This window comes from Lates calcarifer, linkage group LG5, assembly GCF_001640805.2.
Source record: "Lates calcarifer isolate ASB-BC8 linkage group LG5, TLL_Latcal_v3, whole genome shotgun sequence".
NCBI classification, from domain to species: Eukaryota; Metazoa; Chordata; class Actinopteri; family Centropomidae; genus Lates; species Lates calcarifer.
The window spans coordinates 7,769,203-7,788,299 of NC_066837.1; the positions used below are offsets into that span (position 1 = coordinate 7,769,203).

Genomic DNA, 19,097 nt, shown 5'->3' on the forward strand with positions numbered 1-19,097 from the left:
CAGTGTCTGACCGGCCCGACAGGAGTGATGACGAGGACACTGTGCAGCGACAGACAGAGCAGCCGTCTGGAAATCTAATGAGAAAGAGAAAGTGAGAAGGAGGAGAAAGTGGAGTAAGAGACTTATTTCTCATTTGTATGCATTGGTTTATATGGATTGTCTGTCCTTGATCCCCCAGACCTTCTTCTGGTACGAGTTCCATCATCTTTTTACAAGTGACTATCAGACATAACAGAGAGCTCAAAGAGTAAAGACTCAGCAGTGGATCGGCAGCAGGGAGGTGAAGAGCTGAAAAGGAACATGTGTTGGACTGATGTATCACACTGTAAACCTGTTGAACTATTATTCTTAACTGATCAGAATGTTTTAGATTACACTTACACCAAGCTGAGAACATTACACATCTATCACTTTAACAATTACACAGAAACAGAGAAATGCAACAATCATATTTATCTCTGAGGCTTCTCCTTGATGTTCTGTGGCTTGGATTGTACCTCATCTGTAAATTATTTTGGACAAAAGCGTCTAATTGAATGAATGTAAATGTAATATCATATTCAACAAAAGAGTCAGCATGTTAACGGAGCTATTTCTAAGTTTTGCCATCGCTACTAACATTAGCATTAACATATTATATTATATTATCAAACTTCTATCACTTGTTTTCTTCTACTGAAGTTAGCATGCTAACCAGCTGACCTGTCTCATCAATTTCCAATAGCAGACCCTGAAGAAGTAGTGCTGCTTAAAGGGCATATTTGAATCTCGTCTATTTTAAAGGCAACGATGGCTGAAGCTTTTGGCAAGCGGCCATCACCAACACCCACTCCCAAGAAGAAGCTGCATTTGGTGGCAGAGGAAAAGGACAAATAGTTCCTTTAACATGCTCACATTAGCAATGTTAACAATCTGACGTTTAGCAGGTAATGTTTCTCATATTTACCATCTTAGTTTAGTGTGTTACCATGTTAACATTTGCTAATACAAAAGTTCAGGAAATCACCAAAGTGATGCAGAGGAGGACTTGAATGTCTGTGCCATTATTTCATGGCAGTCCATCCAATAATCGCTGAGATATTTCACTCTGAAACACAAATGCCAAGGATACAGGATACATCATCAAGGGGCTGTGAATGTCTGTACAAAATAACATGGCAATTCATCAAATGTATGTTTAGATGTTTCTGGAGTGAAGTGGTGGATCAACAGCCTGACATCACCAATACCTACAGCAGTGTCACTAAACATTTTTACTTATCACAATTTTATCAAGATTTTTTCTTTATTGAAATTTTATCAAAAGCTTCATCAGCAAAATAAAAATACTACAACCTTAAATGAAATATTTACACAAGGCATTCCATGAAAATAATATCTTTTGGTATTTTTAACTCCCATATTTACAGTGCAAGATCCTGCAAAATACTGAGAGTGACAGAAAGTAGCGCTCACATTTAAATCAGTGTAATGACTGCTTAGATTCAACACATTCAAGCCAAAACTGGTAATGAAACATCTGAACAGCACCTGTTATCTGCTGTAACATATTCAGTCAGAGAGTTATTATCTATAGTGAGATGAAAATCTTATCAGTAGCAGCTTTTAGAAAGCTGCTTCAGCAACGGGTAGTAATTTATCAAAAGACTCAGAAACAGAAGGCTCCTGATTTCACACTCTGAGATTTCAATCAGCCTCTGAATAAAAACTCTTTCTCCCTAAGTCCCAACCAGCTCTGCACAGGCATGAAAAAGGAGTGGCCCCTCTCTGTCATGCATGCCTACGAATCTTCAACAGGATATTTCCCCATTAAAACCTGCAGCTGGATGGAGTCACACAGTGTAACAAAACAAAGAGGCTTTGAGCTGAAGATAAGCCATCAGCAGAAACTATGAGCAGTCATGTCTGTGAGGGGTAGAGATGAGTGTTGGCCTAATGCACTTGAAGATGACTGCATACTCTTTAACAGCATGAATCAGCAAATGGGAAACATTTGGTAGCTACAGCACAGTGGGTTTTTTTTTTTTTTTTTTTTTTTTAGATTTATACTAAATACTTGTCTTTCAAGCTGATTCTATGAGACAGAAAATACTGAATAAGTACCTGGCGTCAGTAAACAACAAACAATAAAAACAGACAGAGCATGAAAGAACAATACATGAAAGGCAAAAAAACACTGATCATTGTAATAAAAAAAGAGCCACTAGTCAACACATTTAAGTCTAATTGTTCTCCACTGAAGACTTTCAGGAGGAATGACTTTCTGAATGTTTTACTGTAAAAACAAAAATAATGTTTGCAAGTGTCCCCTCAGTGTTGTGACGATGTTTCCTGGCAGTCAAATGACCTCCTGTGGTCACAAATGTAGCTGGATTATTGTAGTAAGGTCAGAGCATCCAAGTTGGCAACGATGCATTGTTGACTGTGCGTCCTTGCATACCGGGAGAGCGTCCTTTGTTAACCTGCAGTAAAGGAATCATGGGAAAGAGAGGTGACAATGTCACAGTCAGAGAGACATAGAGAGAGAGGTCAGTCCTCTATTATCTCTGAATACAGTATGTTCAGGGAGCAGGCACTTACTCACTGGTACTGAAACTAAATTTGTATTGTGATTAAAGCTGTAAATTACTTGTTGTAAAGTCCCTGCATCCAGTGTTCTCTCTCATCCTGACTGCAGTGAGGGCACGCCCAGTCAGTGTCACACTTACTGACTGTACTGTACAGTCCATCCACAGCCTTACTACTGTTGTCATCAGCCTCTGCACAAACAGAGGGGCATTGTTCACACAGCATCAAAGAGGAATCGCTGTGGTCATAACGAACTCATGACACCAACAAGCTCATAAAACTAACTAAAAACTACAAAAAACAAAAAAAAAAAAAAAAAAAACTACCACAACACAACCTGCACTTTCACTTCAGGTCAGTGTGAGCTGAGCTGAAATACTCTCTGCACACAAATCAGAGACAACACAGACATATTTGGCTCTGATTGTTAACACTTCAATATTTTTTATGTTAATTAGTTATAAGCGTTGGTAGCTGTTAATAACATACAGGTGAGCTATTAATCGCAGATATTTCTCCTGTTTTCCAGTGAATATTGAGCCACTTTTTTGTGTTACTGGTAGGGTTGATGCTTAAAGCTACACAAATCGATATTTTTTTAAATAAGCAATAGGTTAAATGGTTATAAGTTTGTATAAAGGTTTGCTAACTGTGACAGCTCCAACTCTGCAGTCTCCTGAGATTTATTGAGAGCTTTAGTGTTTTTCAGCTCAGTAATTTGGTTGTAGGATTTAAAACTTTACTGTTTTAGTGGAATAAATCCACCGCACGCCACCTGCACAGCACAAATGAGCAGGTGTGTAATGTTAGCCACCAAAACAGCTAAAAGGAAAGTTAATAATTCCCTCATATTCATCAGGTGGACAGAAATATTACTCTGAATGAATCCAAAATTTTGTCTGCATCCAGCAGACACAGAGATTTCCTAACATGTTCACCACAACAGTTTTATGGAGTGATAGCATGCCAGTGTTGTATGTATAGCTAGTTGTGCTGCTCTCAAGTGTCAATAAAATGCAATTAGTGCATTAGTAAGTATACAATTGCACACTTTCATAAATTTGGTTTGAACTTTTTTTTTTTTAACCAGACCATTTTTCTTTGAGGGTAGCTCTGCCATGGTTCAACTTCTTCAAGTCTTCCAATTTAAAGTAAGTGGTAGGTTTCAAAACTTGCTTTTTAGCAGCTTTTAAAACACTGAATAGTATATACTTTCTTTAATTTAATTCACTAAGTTGCTTTGGAGTTTCAGTTTTCAAACAGGGCACAGCTGTCGCAGTGGCAGCATCACATTTTGCAACCACAGCAGCAGTAACATCACATTTACTTCTGTTTTGAGATCTCTTGTGTAATTTACTGTGTACAGAGTGCCTCCCTGTTGAATGAAAGTACCATCTAACCCTTGCACAGCTTTGGAAATAAAATCCTGAGAAAAAGCGGTGTGTAAATGACGTTGGTCAACAGTTAGTGGAGTGGACCTTGACCTCGTCTTCCCAGCCATTCCAGTAAAGAGACTATCCCAGAGTTAAGTTGCGCCACACTTCCATGCATGCCTTTTGTAATCACTAACAGATGTTAGTGTGTTTGTGCTTTCAAACAATACCATGTGTAATGACGAAAGGGTCACAGTTCATCAGTCACAGCTATACTGAATCCAGCTGGTGCATCACAACAAACAGGCTGGCAGAAAAAAAGGAACCAGTCGAGAAAAGACGTCTTATTGCCCAAGTCGACTGTTGACCTCTGTTGTGTTAGCATTGTTGTGTAACAAGCTGTGTGTAACAAGCTGGCTGTGATGCCTCAACGTGTAGAACATAAATATTTACATTTTTGTTTTGAGAGTATTCATAATGAGACAGTTCATTTGTATTCACATGTTTTGCAGGTATTTATTTGTAAAGCAATGAACTGGACAATATTTTGACCCCATGATGGCACCACATGAAAAGTCAGGAGTTCACCTAAGTGATTTCAGTTCCTTCAGAGGGGGACTTGAATATCTGTAACACAATTTGATGGAAACTCATCCTATAATTGTTGAGACATTTCACCCGGAAATACAAATGTCAACCTGTTGGTGGCACCAAAGGAAAACCCAGGGGATCAACCAAAGCTGTCCTTACGTAATTGCAAAGATATTTCATGGAATATAAGTGAAAGCTTTAAGCTGCTGGTGTCAGGTTGTATTGTGACTGTTAGACATTTAAAACTGCCAAACAAGGCTCACAGACGAGCAGGAGTGAAAATATTAACAAAAGAGAAAGCTAATATACAGGATACCTGATACAAGTTATTTATTTTATGCTTTTTACGAATTCACTAATAAAAGAAATCACAAATTCCCAGGCAACCATCAGCTATCACTAAAATATAATTAAGTGCAAAATGATTCCATGTTTTCTAAGGTTATAAGTAAAAGCCCCTGACTAGAAGAAATAAACAACAAGAAACTGAAACAAATCTGTATGTTTTCAAGTGTAGTGTGTGAAGTGTAAAATATGCTCACCATTATTAATTATGCAGGATTAGAGTCTACTGCAGTTTCACCTAGAAAATGCAAACCAACAAATAAACCTATAAATGTTTATTCTCTAAATGAATATTAACCATGATCATTTGTTTCATAGAAATGTTGCATACTAATATTCACAAGTAAAATGTATCATAAAATATACAGAATTAATAAAGATGACTATGTGATAACCTGGCACGACACAGGACAGTGACATTAAGCTTTTTGCTGTGTGTTTACCTCATATTAAGCAACAGTGACCTCTGCTGGATGAACTCTTGTACTTTACTTTACCCTTTTACTCTTTTACTTTAAACTTTACTCTTACTTGGCAAGTTTATTCGGTTCACCTAGCTGAAACTAATGCATTGCAATACAATAAATAACTGCCTTGATTCTTTATGGTCATTTTGGAGGCTGTGTGTTGCTGTTGAACTGTATTGCATTAGACTGACAGGCCTCTCTCTCACCTCTCAGTATAGTGCAACAGAATGCAACAGCACCACCAGAATGACCATAAAGTTGAATCAACATCTGTGTAAAAGAGCTGCAAACAAAAACTAAACATTATAAATTTAAAAGTTATTGCTGGGCTGTTGTGTTAGCTAGGTGCACCTAATAAACCACCACAAGTGAGTGTATTTCTCATTCTGATCTCTTTACTTCCTTTCGTATGCATGTGTTTTATATAGTTTTTTTTTTTAATATTATTGTTAATTTTTGTTTACAGAAACTTACCATCTTTTTTCATCCATTGGTCCAACTCCTCCATCTCCAGCTCCAGTACAGAGGGCACATCGTCTTCAAACATGGGCCTAAAGGGCACAGTTATTAAGAAATCAATCATCAATCATGTCAACAAACTGAATTAATGCCATTTCAATAGCTATTACAATTTATTCACCTGTTTTTACAGGAGCTAAACATACATCAAAAGAAGCTAATTTAGACTTTTTTTGTGTGTGTGTGACTACAAAGGTTAGCACGAGGGCTAACCACCATGGAGTAATGTGTGAACAGAATAAGGGGTGTTTTTACTGTTCCTCCCAATCTGACAACAATGTGTGGATGCAGCATGTTACAACAGCAAATTGGCAAATTAAATTGTGATGAAACATTTCACATGATTTGCAACAGTCCTTCAAATTAACAGCTGTAGAAAAATACTTACATTGGCACCTTCTCTGTGCCAGATTCATCCAAATATGGATCTTCTTTTCTTAGCTCTGTGAGAAGAGAACATGCTTCAGTCATCATTATAAAAATGACTTATTGCAGTTATATCAACAACAGGCATTAGTAAAGAGTCATTAGCTGAGTTTTTTTTTAAATATCAATTCAGTATGTTATAAAAATGAAGTCAGAGTTAACATCAGTTGCCCCAGATTACATAAAAATATATTTTCCCACTAAACCCTTGTGGTATCTAGCCACACAGAATTATTTGTCAAGATCAAGTACTTAGACCCAAAAATGATATTTGATCAGATCTCACTGTGGCACAGCACATGCTGTTATATTTGCTGTTATTGAGCTTTCGATGGTGTGGGCACAAAAAAACAAAAAAACATCGCCCCACTGAAAAATCTCAGCAAATGAAACCAAATCAATATGCTCTGAGAACCAGGGTTAAGTGTGAAAATATGAGGATGACCTGACCCTTTAAAGTGTCCACTCTTGTTATGACAGACAAACCTTGATTTCTTGGTTTTTTGTTCCACCTGCGGCTGATGAAAATACCACAAACTATTATGCCGATGATGACAATCACCAACACCACGAGGATGACGATGATGATGAGACCCAAATTCTGCTCCTCTATTGGTGTTGTGGTGGCACCCACAACGGTGGACTCTTCTGTATTTGTTGGTGCAACGTCTGCAGAAGCAATGTAGCAATGATCAGTCAGTTATCATCAGCTCAGCTAGGCTTAACTCACTTGAATAGGCTGTCACTTGAATAATAATAACTACTGTACAGACTGTCTCACTAAATGTGAAATTTCCGCAGATGACACTGGTTACAGCCCAGGGTACTGTTGTAGTTGTTGTCCTGTCATTTTATCTAATGATTCATACAAATAGTATATATATATATATATAAATGTTTTTTTCTTTTTACATGTACAGGAAGACAGACAAAATCAGCATTGTGCTGGTATGTTAGGCCATGGTTGGTCTGACATACCATCAACTCCAGTGATGGAGCGGGTCTGTCCTGAGCCGTGTTCTTCCTCTATGTCCTCCTGAACTGGAAACAACAATATAGGAAATAATGTGATGATTTGACCAACATTTTTAGTGAGCACTCCCTATTGTGCAGGCTCTGTTGTGGAAACATGGTACAGGGCAATAATATCCTCTCATTCCAGCAGATTAGAGGCAAGTTTGATACTTCATGGTCTGACTCTCTTCTGTTTTTACATAGTCAGAGCTTTGTAAGTACAAAGTTTAAGTTGGTTGCAGGTGGTTTTGTCATTTCACCCATAAAGCTGCTATAACAGCCACAAAACAGATTAGATTTACTCCAAAAACATTTGTATAATTAGATATGTGATGCCAAGGTGGACAATAGAGATAAAATTAAAAGAATGTGGGAAGCTGGTTTGGGTTTTATGGTTGATCTGGCAGGCTGGAAAGATAAATATGAACAACCCACTCATGATATAGCATTGCCTCAGGTTTCCATTGTTTGTATGACTGTCCACAGCAGTTCTGATCTAATTTGTCAGCTGGGGAAGACCTTTAAATGTTCTCTTGTCTGGAGACAAAGACCTTTGTTCTGGGTATAAACAATGAGTGACCACTGAATTTTCCAGGTATGTATTTATTATACAGCTTATTGCATTGTGCTCGAAAATGTATTCTAGTTCTCTGGATTACAGATAAAACTCCTTCTTTAGATCAGTGGTCCCAAATTATAATTTGAGGCTTTTAGGACAAAGCTTTTTGTATTTTTATAAAATCTGTGGTCCATACTGGAACAACTGTACTGAGAAAGCTTAGAGACTGATTTCTGGGGTGAAGGATCTCACCTGGAAAAACAACTCTGTAGAAAATCACTGTCTGCAATGTAAGTTTATTATTTAATTTTCTGTTGTGCATACTGTAATTATTATTTTATTATTTTATTTATTTGTATAGAGACAAGTATTAGAGCTGATTTACAGTGACTGTCCCTAGATAGGCCCTTAAAATAGATTAAACCTGACTATAAATTGCATACAACACAGTAAAAAACACAATTTAGAAATAGCTAAACAAAAAAGTAGAATAAAACATCAAGCACTACATGACTGATTCCTCTTTAAAAACTATTATTATTATTATTATTATTATTATTATTATTATTACGTGGCTTACCTGTAGAAATGATGTCTGGTGATAAAGTGGTGTTATGTATATCAGTTGTCGTCTCTACAAACAGAGAGCGTAGCATACCATCATGATGACACCATTTACAATGAGTAACACAACTGAGAGTCTGTTAACATACACTCCATGGCCAAAAGTATGTGGACTATCAAACACACTACACCCAGGGGAGAACGTTGACCATCTCATTTCAATGGGAATCATGGGCGTAACAGTGATAAACTGCTACCTCAGCCTCCACTCCTCTGACAAATGTTTCTTGTTGTAAAGACCCAGTAGGTCCAAAGGCATACAAAAAATAAAACAAAACAACAACTTGAGCCTGAATGAGGAACAAATAGTGTCTCTCAGAGAAACTGAAGTACAAATGTTTGAGGTTAACCAAGCTTAGCCTCATAAAAGGAACAAAAAGTAAAATTGGTCCCTGTCTCTTACATAGGTTATGTATGACATTATTAAACGTGTGCAGCTGAGGTGCAGCTAGTTTTACCTACTTTATATAGAGTTAGATAGTGTAGTCTAGTGGTTCCAAATAGAGGGGTCGGGCCCCTCTAAAAGGTCACAAGATAAATCTTAGAGGTCATCAGCTGGTTAATAGGAGAAAAAGTTCTGCTGCACAAATTTGTTGTGTGCTTTTGCACTTTTCATGAAACTCAGTTTTTATTATACAGGTTGTTTATTAGAAAACTTCCAATAAATTTAAAGGAGAAATCAGGTGAATACGAAAACAGCTCACAAATTTCTGAGACAGTTCAAAAATGATTCAATCTCTGACAACATACTCTTTTTATGAGTTCATAAAAATGTAAATGCTTAATCTGATACAATATATTTATACAATAATTGTAGTGGAGTCAAAGTAAAAAGCAGCAGAAAATAGAAATACTCAAGTAAAGTACAAGTGGTACAAGCAGTACAAGTACAAGCCTGAGAGTCCAACCAAGCATTCAATAATAAATTTGAATGCTTAACATTTTTTTAATGGTATTTCTCCACCTATCCCTGGTATTTTGTAGATGGCTTTGAGACAACATTCAGACTTCTTTCCAAGAAACAAAATTTCAGGAAAATATTAATGAACAGTTAACAGGATGAATAAAAGATGAAAAATCCAAATGATTAAACGTAATGTTACTGGAGGGTACTTGGACACGTGACTTCAGTGTCTCTAAAATTCTTGCACAGGACCCTGCAGCTCTCTGCAAGTCAGGCAAATTCTTCCACAGCAAACTCTGAAAACTATTTGGAGTACTCTGGTGGCTGAATGGTTACAGTGCATGCCACATAACCACAGTGCCCATAGTTTGAACCTTTGCTTGGGACCTCTGTTGCATGTCATACCTCTTCTCTCTCCTCATGTTTCCTGTCTGCCTCTTATCGGTTAACCATCGAATAAAAGCAAAAAACAAAAAAAGAAGAAAAAAAAAAAGGAACACGAAAAAGTCTAACCCCAAACTGTTGCCACAAAGCTGAAAGGTAACTCTATATATTAAAAAAATAATTGTAGCTATATCATCCCTCTAACCTGTGCACATATATAGTATCCATAGAAACGATGAGATGCGTTGTAAAATAAATAAAGTAAATATGCTGCCCCTTCCCCCTGGAAATACGTACAAAAACTACTCATAGTGGGTCTAGTGGTTAAAATGCAAACCAATGTAAAGAAAAGAAATGAAATTAAAGTGTAAATACTAATTATAGCCTCACAGGATCTGGACAATAGCAGTCTGGGTCAGTGCTGTTGCTACATATTTCATCAGTTTTGGAATCTCACACCTGTTAATGCATCATAAATGGATATTGTTTATATAATGTGAGAGCATGTGACAGTTGTCTTGGCCTGTTGTTTGTATATTGTGTTGATGATTTGTATATTTTAGTCTCAGTGAGACTTTTACTTGGTGAAATAAAAAAACATTATTGCTATTTTTAAGGAGACTAACCCAAAATATGAACAGACTTGCATGTAATGTGTTTACATACTTTTGGCCACATAGTGTATTATTGTTATGATTATTTCTGGAATACATTTTATTATTCATGTCTCACCTGATGCACCTTGACCACCATCACCTGCGTCATCACTACTGTTGCCAGTGGCCTCCCCATCTGTCTCAGCCCCTGAATCTTCATCATCATTGCATAACACTGCAATCCAACATGGTTCATTACTTTATATCATGCCACTGTCACTTCATCGTAAAGGATGGTGAAACTTTAGGGGAACAGTTGTTGCAGCATTTACATTAAAAATGAAACACACAAGAGGAAGGAGATTGTCGTTTCTGAAAGAGGGGTTTCATCTGCCAGGTTTTGAAAAACAATATGTGCAGTAGAGGAGAATAACTGTCACTCTCATGCAGATCATACAGGAACTCAACACTTCCGTCTAAATGATTTCAAACGGCTGCTGCGAAAATCAAAACTGTTGCAAAATGCACACACTGGGTAGAGTGGAGTAGGTGGAGATATTCATCATGTTGAGCAATTTCTTCCCGACAGAGCTTTGTCATGTTTCTCTTGCTTAAGAAAAGATAAAAGATTTTAAACAAAAGAGGAATCCTCATGATCAGTTTTTACTGTTAATACTGATATATTATTGTATATACTGTCACAGTTTAAAGGTTGCTTAGCTTAGAGAGAGCAAATGCAGGAGCGATTCAGTGTCTAAACATGGCACAGTTTTGACAGAGACAAGTAAGATAAAAACAGAACTGGAACACAAAGTTATGTTCTTCGGTTCGTTGAGCCTTGCTATTCAATCTATCTGCTCATTCTGCCACTCCTCATTTAACAAAAGATCCACAGTATTAATAATAAACACTCTTTACTTTCAGTCAAGGCGTTCAAGTTGCACTAACAGTCAGAAAAATTGACCAAACCACAAGAGAGAGAACAGCGAGGAGATGAAGGAAAGTGGAGGGTGTTTCCAGTTTTACCTGTCCCAGTCAGGGCGTTCAACAGCAGCAGCAGCAGCAGGAGCGGGGTCTTCACCCGGGGGCCTCTCATGTTACCAGGCCGAGAGGCAGACATAGTGCCATTGTGCGCCTGCTTCCTTCTGTAATGTCACAGCATCACACTTCCTGATTTGACTTAACATGTTAAATGGAAGGAAAAGAAAAAAAAAAAAAACCTCACACGCCCTCAGACTCACACAGATAAGTCACTCGGATGTGATGCAATCCACCGTGTGCTTGTAGCCACAAGTCTGACGGCTCCTCAGCTGCAGTACAATCACATTCCTGCCGGTTAGGTATGCGGCCCTACAGAGTGAGGGGGAAGCTGAACAAACTGTAAGGGAAGGAAAAACAATTTGTATGAGCTCAGTGAGTGCCAGCTGGTCCCAGTATCTCTTGAGAAAACTGTTAACATGTCTAAGCTGCTCCTTAAAATAACTCCAAGGCTGTGAATTTGTTTGTTGATCTGTGTCTTGATACTTGGCTCTGGCAGGATCATAAGTCACTCTTTGTGGTGAAATACTGGTCATGAATTTGAGGGTCATGCTGTTATGATTATCTATGGGTGAAGGCTGTTTCGTCTGCTTTAAAAAAGACTCTACAGTCTTCATGTGACAGGAGAGACATGGTGGTGGCAGGTCTCAACAGGATGCCAGGGCTTTTGTGATTTTTATCAGCTGTGAGTATTATTAATGCTTTAAAATGGCATCAATAAACAAGCTATATTACACTTCTTCCTTGAATTCAGCTGGAAGCCACTTCTCAAAACAGAGAGAGTATTGAGCAATACACACAATGATAATGCTAACGTGTTGATACATTTTCTGATTCTCACCAAACACAGAGTACAGCTCATGAAGCCACAGTCATTTTTGACTCTAAATGAAAAGTTCAAGGATCTCCTAAGTTATTACAGTGCATCCTGGGAGGGACATGAATGTGAAACAATCCCACACATGTAGAGACACTTTTATAAAGACAGAATATACACAAAAACACCCACAATATTTCATAGTAGAGCCTTAAAAACCAGATAAAATAGATATCAGTGTGAAGATCAGTGTGTGGGTGGACAGGCAGAAGAGCACATGTATATAGTGATGCTCACTTGTCTGTATTGAGCGTGTGTGCTGAAGTATGTGTGTATCTGTGTGTGTATATTAACTGTGATGTGTTGTGGGTTTGTATTTTGAATAGGAGGATGCATAATTGGCTACAGGCGCTGAGGTGTCCCAGTGGCAGTCCAGGATCCAGTCCAGTCCATCCCTGGAGCCAAAATAACCACTTTCTAATGAGTTCTTGAAGTTCAATACAAAAACAAAACACAGCAAAACAAATGACGTTCCCAGCAGCATCAGCTGTACTCTGTGTTTGGTGAATGCACCAGCACATTATCTTTGTCATTCTGAGTATGTTATCATGCTGCTGTTGTAGACTCTTGCGCTAATATTAATATTCAAGTTCTATTAATTGCAATGGAAAATGAGTTTGTAATGTTCTGGGTTACCTCACCCTTTAGCCTGATATTTGTCATGTAAGAGTCATCACATATTGCTCAACACTCTCTGTATTTCTAGAAGTGGCCACCAGCTGAATTCAAAGAAAACGCTTTGTATATTGTTTATTAATGGTAATAGCCACAATTGATAGATATCACAAAGCTCCAGCATCCTGTTGAAACGTGCTACAATGATTTCACTGTGTCATTATATGCCATCAGGCCTGCAGTGTTAATAAGTCACTAATAAAGGGTTTTAATACTAATACATGCAGTTGATTAATAGCTTATGACTGATATATAAAACGTTAGTAAATTACTTTGTAACTAAAGCAATAAGTTACAACTTGCATCCTCTTATTAAAGGGCACCTTATCATAAAGTGATACCAATACAATTTATATTTCTGAGATTCAAAGTTCATTCTTGACCTAGGAAACTGCAGCGGGGAGAAAACAAGGTCCATTTAGTAGCTACTCTGAAGCTTTCAATCATTTAATTCCTTTGCTTCCTGGATAAATGTCTCAGTATCTGACTGTCCATTTACTGTTAAATCACAGATCTTTTTCTCTTCGTGTATTCAAACAGAAAAACAAGAAACAAACAGTTACATAAAACAACCCAAAATGACCACAAATTAAACTGTTAAAAGCTTACGTAAGATACATTTTCAGGAAAGAAAGAGATGACTTTAGATCTCATTGTGTGGCAAATTAGAATGAAAAACTAAATAACGTTTTTTTGAAAAAGAAGAAGAAGAATTTTTGTTTTCTAGTCCTTGACTGTGACAGCACAGCCAGCTCATACAGTGTGATTTCAGAATACGTAACTGCTCTTCCTCAATCAAAAGATTTCATTTATCTAACTGAGTCATTCGATCTGAGTCAGTCTGTTAAAGGTGTAACTCACTTCAGGGGACACACGCTTAATTTATCACTGTGAGCATGACTGACAACACCCAATGTTTAACAAGAAGTGTGCTTCTGTTTTGTTTTTGTAATTTGTTGTTGTGTCATGGTGTGACTGTGATAGTGGTATTCTCACCAATAACTAAACAGATTAACTCAGACACTGTACTTAGAAGGTACAGTTTTGAGGTATCTGTACTTTATGAGAGTAATTACTTTATAATTCTATTTCACTACATTTCACAAGGAAATATTGTATTTTTTTCACTCCACTATGTATATTTCAGAGCAATCACTAGTTGCTTTACAGGTTAATACTTTACATAAAGATACACATAATGTTTCTATAATATAAAATATATTGTTAAAGACTAAACCAGGGGATCCTGATCTTCACAAAAAAATCTGATGTTTCAGATGTCTATTACTTGTTAGCTGTTCCACCACAGTGATTTCTCCCTCAAAACATCTCAGCTAGTTTCATTTATATTAAAGTTTGTGACAATTATCCAATATTTCAGACACATGCAAAAAAGGAGGAAAGTCCAAAAATGAATAATTACTTATTCATCTTTAATTATCTTCATGAACCCTAAGATTCATATTGTGGCCCTATAGAGGGGCCTGACTAAAAAAACTAAAAAGTAGCTGCAAAGCAACTTGTGAAAACAGTAAAATGCTACTTCTTTAATACTGCATCCATGTTAGAAATTTAACTTAAGGGTTAGGGTTAAGGGTTAATTTAATCAGTTACAGGGGCCTTTTTTCTGCTGAACAAGTTTTTCAACTTTTATATTTGTAGCACATTTTACACTTTACTGATTATAGCCATGCACTTTTAAGTAAGCAGGATTTTGAATGGAGGACTTTTACTTGGGATGTGGTATGTCTACATTGTTGTATTGGTGCTTGAATGATCTGAGTACTTCTTCCACCACTGGACATCATTGTTCTCCCAGAAAGCTTTGAGGACTGTATTGTTTAATAAAATTACATGAGGTGTCAGGATTCTCCTTCCTTGGAATTGTGTGTCTTTGCCTCTGTTTACATCATTCAGGAGTTCTGAAGAAATCTGAGCTCACCGCAGACACACATGAAATTACCTCTTGCTCCAGAATTATACACCTTATTGCCAAATGTACACTGGCACCTGAACATTTCATCTATTTGTGGATGAATGTGGAAGTTACTTTACTGTTATAATCAGTCACAAGTGTAGCAGAATAGAGTATGTACTTTACACAGAATTTAGTCCAGTGGTTCCCAACCTGCAGGTCAGGTGGTAGGTGAATATGGGGGCAGTGGGTGTCATGAAATGATTATTAGGGTAAAATAGTTGTGAAACTAACAGATCAAATTTTTCTTCCTTTTCAATCATGTAATATGTGTTATACTGTATTACATTGTAGCTTTGTGTAAACAGAGCAAAATTGCATGCACAGGGGTGACCACATACTTTTGATCACATAGTGTATGGCCAAATTATAATCTACCTATATGAGAAAAAAGTTGCCTCTGATTTTTGCAGATTTTAAGGTGATGGTCTCAAAAGCAAACCAGGGCCTGTTCCTCTCCCTCATATCTGATCAATTTAACTTGAACCAAGTGTGTTATTCTGTTATTCTGTGTTATTCTTTTGCAATTTTGTCTTAATTTTTCTGTCTTATCTTTTAATACTTGATTGTGATTGATTTTCTTATACATAAAAACACCAGGGGCCACAGCTGGAGAGGCCCCTTAAATATCCCAGTGTAGAAAAGACAAAAGGTTTGGGTTAGGGATAAGGTTTGGTTCAGAAAAACAGACTCTGATCCAACAAAGAGAAGAATGGAAGTAACTAAGAGTCCCAACATTAAAAGTATCTTCTATTCTTTTTACACTTTCTGCACACTTTCAGGGCATTATAAAGACCTGAACAAGCATGAAATACATTATATTAAACTAAACTGTTAGTAAATTAATTATGAGCTTTCTCAAACCAGATCTCATAGTTGAAGGTATCATACAGTAAAGCTACTGAAGAACAGTTGCACGCAAAGTTTGCACACATCACATACATTATGCAGGGTTACTTTTTGTGGACTTTCATAAAATAGAATCAAACAGTAGCCGTTTGAACAGTCTGGTACTAGTTAAGATTAGCACTAGCTTTAGTGCTAGTTAGTTAAAACATGTGGTGTGAGGAATACTCTTAATAAATTGACTTTTAAGTGACACGATAAGGCACTGAAAACAGGAACGGTGTTTTTCCCCCGTGACACGCCCGGACATAATTTGACAACGGACCAGTCCGCTTCCGGTGCAGTTGTCAACAGAGAAGTACCACGCGTGTACAGTCAAAATGGTAAAAACTCCGTTACGATAATCCGATTTTTGTCTTTTTAAATAATAATGTTACCAATTAAAGCACATATAATGATTTTTAATACGAGCTCGGTTGTTGGAAACAGCAGATAAAAGCGGTGACTGTTACTTTTTGCTTTTTTCAGCCAAAGGCTCAGAAAGGAAAAGTGTCGGAGAAAGTCGTTCACCCGTTCAGCAGGAAAGCTGCTTATCTCGCCCGAGAAGAAATCAGACTGAAAAGGAAAGAAAGGTGTGTCGAAGAGAAATAAAACACAACCGATAACAGACAGTATTTATAGCAACGCATGTCTGTTGCTCTCTGCAGTGAGCTTATAGTTATAGTACGCCATTATTAACTGTCTGTCCTCTAATGTCTTGTGGTATTTGTAATAGCTACTACATTTAAAATGTATTGTGACAGATTTGATTATTATTATTATTATTATATCCTCCTCCCATTCTCCTCTTACTGTTGTGAAAGACTGTTAGATGTTAAAGTCTAAACGCTGTTTGAAACCCACTTTCAAATCAAACTATTTTATGTATGTAAAATGCACGGTTGTGGGCTTGAATGATTTTCATTCCTCTATTTTCTTTGCAGGCAGAAAAATGACAAAGCCACGCGTCTGAGCAGCATTGGTGAGCTGTTTTTTCTTTTATGCTTTAGAGCTCTTTATTTTATATCTTAACATATTAGCTTGTTGAAGTTCATATGAATAAACACATAGAACCATGACAAAGAGAGTTAAAGAGAAGCCTGGTATTCCCTTCTCATCCATTTGAAAAGTGATCATATGCAAATGTTCTATATGTGGTATTATTATAACAGCCTCACAACTATAATAATAATGATGATGATAAAATTGATAAAAAAAATATTGAAATAAAACATCTTGTCTTTACTCACAGGTGAGAAGCTGTTGTGGTTTCAGGGACACTTAGATCCAGCAAAGACGTCTTACACCAGAAAAGATGCCTGCGACGTCATCGAGAGGTTATAAAAAATTCAGTAACTAATTGTTTTAAGTTTGAATTGAATCAAATTGTATAAATAACAATATTTTGTAATTAATTTTTAATGTAAGCAGTTATAATTTGCACATTTTCATTTGTATGTATTTTAGAGCTGTTGGTCATCCGTTGTGCGGGTTTAGATTTTTTATTTTGGCATCGATCAAAACAGTATAATTATAAACAGTAAAAATAAACCCACAAATAATCATATTTTCCCCTGTATAAAGTGTTAGAGATTTTTTTTTTCTCCAAGTGACCCGTCAATATCTTGTATCTTCTAATGTTTTGTATTTATTTTGTAAAACATAGTTGTCTAATATAAATCACTACAGAGGGAATATAATAATTGATGCATTTATTTAGTTGGGGGAGGGGACCTTCAGGAATAAAAATACACAGCTCAGCTGAGCATGTATGTGAATTTGTGTGTGCATGTGTGTGTGTGTTTAGGTACCTGCAAAGGTTTGATTCTGAACTCGAGCAGATCGAGTTGATGAATGGGATCAAAGGTCGTCAGGGCCGTCTCCATGGTGCCAGAGAGGCTGTCATCAAGCAGACCATCGAGCGGGAGCAAGCGCAGTATGAGGGCGTCGGATTTGGTGAGTCCTCACTGTAAAAATATAAACACACATATACAGTAAACACACACAAGTCATTGTTGGAGAACATGTAACAGTTCTGTGTGTTGTCTCCTTCACAGAGATCCCAGACATCATCAATGCAAAGCATCTGAAAACATTCAGGTGAGTAAACTGGATTAACATCACCTGGTTAAATGTTTTGTTGTCCATACCCCGATGGATTTAAAAATGATTCAGCCTGTTTAGACGTTTGAGAGATTGTGATTGTGCAGAAGGTGAAAGGTATTTTGCTGTTAATTGTAAACCTTGAGCAGAGCAGGGCTCTGGGTGGGCGGCCATCTGCCTCGACCAGTTGGGTTGAGAGAGGAACAGAGATGATGTATAATAATGATAATCATCATCATCATCATCATAATAACACTTGATAAAATTGTAGTTTAGCAGGACCATGGGGGCAGCAGGAGGCTTGCAATCACAGATCCAGACTCCACAGATCCAGAGGCAGAAAGCGACAGGAGAAATGGGAAAGCACAAAACTACGGGAGAGAGAAGATGCTGTTAGTAATACAGGATATTAATGGCATATGAATATGTACAGATGGAGAGGGCGAGGAGGAGAGAGGAGCTCAGTAGTCTAGGCTTGTGGCAGCAGCATAACTAACAGATGGCTCAAGGCAAGCTTAATCTATCCCACACTATAGACTGTATCAGAAAGGAAAGTTTTAAGCTTACTCTTCAACGTCACTGCATCATTTCAGTGCCAACACAGCCTGAGAATAAGACTACATGTGTTTTAACTGTACTGCCATTGTTGTGTGACTGCATTGTGTAGATTGGATCATGTACTTTACCTTGTGCAGAGAAAACCATCAGATTAACATGTGAACATTTACAAACATCCTTTCTGATTACCTGTGATGTTGCTTGTTGATTCTTTCATTTTCGGCAGGGAGTGGACCGGCGACCTAAAGAAACTTCCAAATATTAAACTGCGAAAAGTGTCAAAGAAGGGTCAGGACACAAAGAGTGAGAAAGAAGAGAAACACGAGGCAGAAGATGATGATAATGAGGATGATGACGATGATGATTTGGATGACGAACAGGTAAATGAGATGGTTCTGATGTCGGACTCAAACTGAGGCTGTCTGTTCACGACAACTGAACATCAGACGGCCTTCAGCAAAGACTTTTTAATAGAAAAACTGTTAGTGAGCATGTGTGAGAAGATGCTGCTACTCCACTGTTGTCCAGAAGATGGCGCCATGACCTCAGACATGGAGAATAAATTTCTATCACTTTGAGACTAGACTAAGTCTTGTTGTTGTTCAAATAACTTAAG

The 19,097-nt window shown here is 37.3% G+C and overlaps 2 protein-coding genes across 5 annotated transcripts; one reads left to right on the top strand and one right to left on the bottom strand.

Annotated features, from left to right (window-relative positions):
* Positions 1-1,266: 1,266 nt before the first annotated feature.
* tmem154 (transmembrane protein 154) lies at positions 1,267-11,564 on the bottom strand. 4 transcript variants are annotated; one of them, XM_018690942.2, is made up of 9 exons: positions 11,397-11,564; positions 10,507-10,605; positions 8,443-8,496; positions 7,268-7,330; positions 6,776-6,958; positions 6,252-6,306; positions 5,819-5,895; positions 5,075-5,115; positions 1,267-2,462 (listed from the first exon to the last, which is right to left on the bottom strand). In XM_018690942.2, the coding sequence occupies exons 1-8, from the start codon at positions 11,488-11,490 to the stop codon at positions 5,084-5,086; spliced, it is 657 nt and encodes a 218-aa protein (XP_018546458.1). In that variant the 5' UTR covers positions 11,491-11,564; the 3' UTR covers positions 1,267-2,462; positions 5,075-5,083. The 4 variants fall into 4 exon arrangements, with proteins under 4 accessions (XP_018546458.1, XP_018546461.1, XP_018546460.1 ...); XM_018690943.2 differs by lacking the exon at positions 1,267-2,462 and adding an exon at positions 4,442-4,568; XM_018690945.2 differs by lacking the exon at positions 7,268-7,330.
* Positions 11,565-16,042: 4,478 nt separating this feature from the next.
* On the top strand, positions 16,043-19,059 carry tma16 (translation machinery associated 16 homolog). Its single transcript, XM_018690923.2, has 7 exons — positions 16,043-16,164; positions 16,310-16,413; positions 16,765-16,802; positions 17,073-17,157; positions 17,628-17,776; positions 17,878-17,920; positions 18,708-19,059. Exons 1-7 carry the CDS (start codon positions 16,162-16,164, stop codon positions 18,895-18,897), a joined length of 612 nt encoding a protein of 203 aa, XP_018546439.1. The 5' UTR covers positions 16,043-16,161; the 3' UTR covers positions 18,898-19,059.
* The last annotated feature ends 38 nt before the right edge of the window (positions 19,060-19,097 follow it).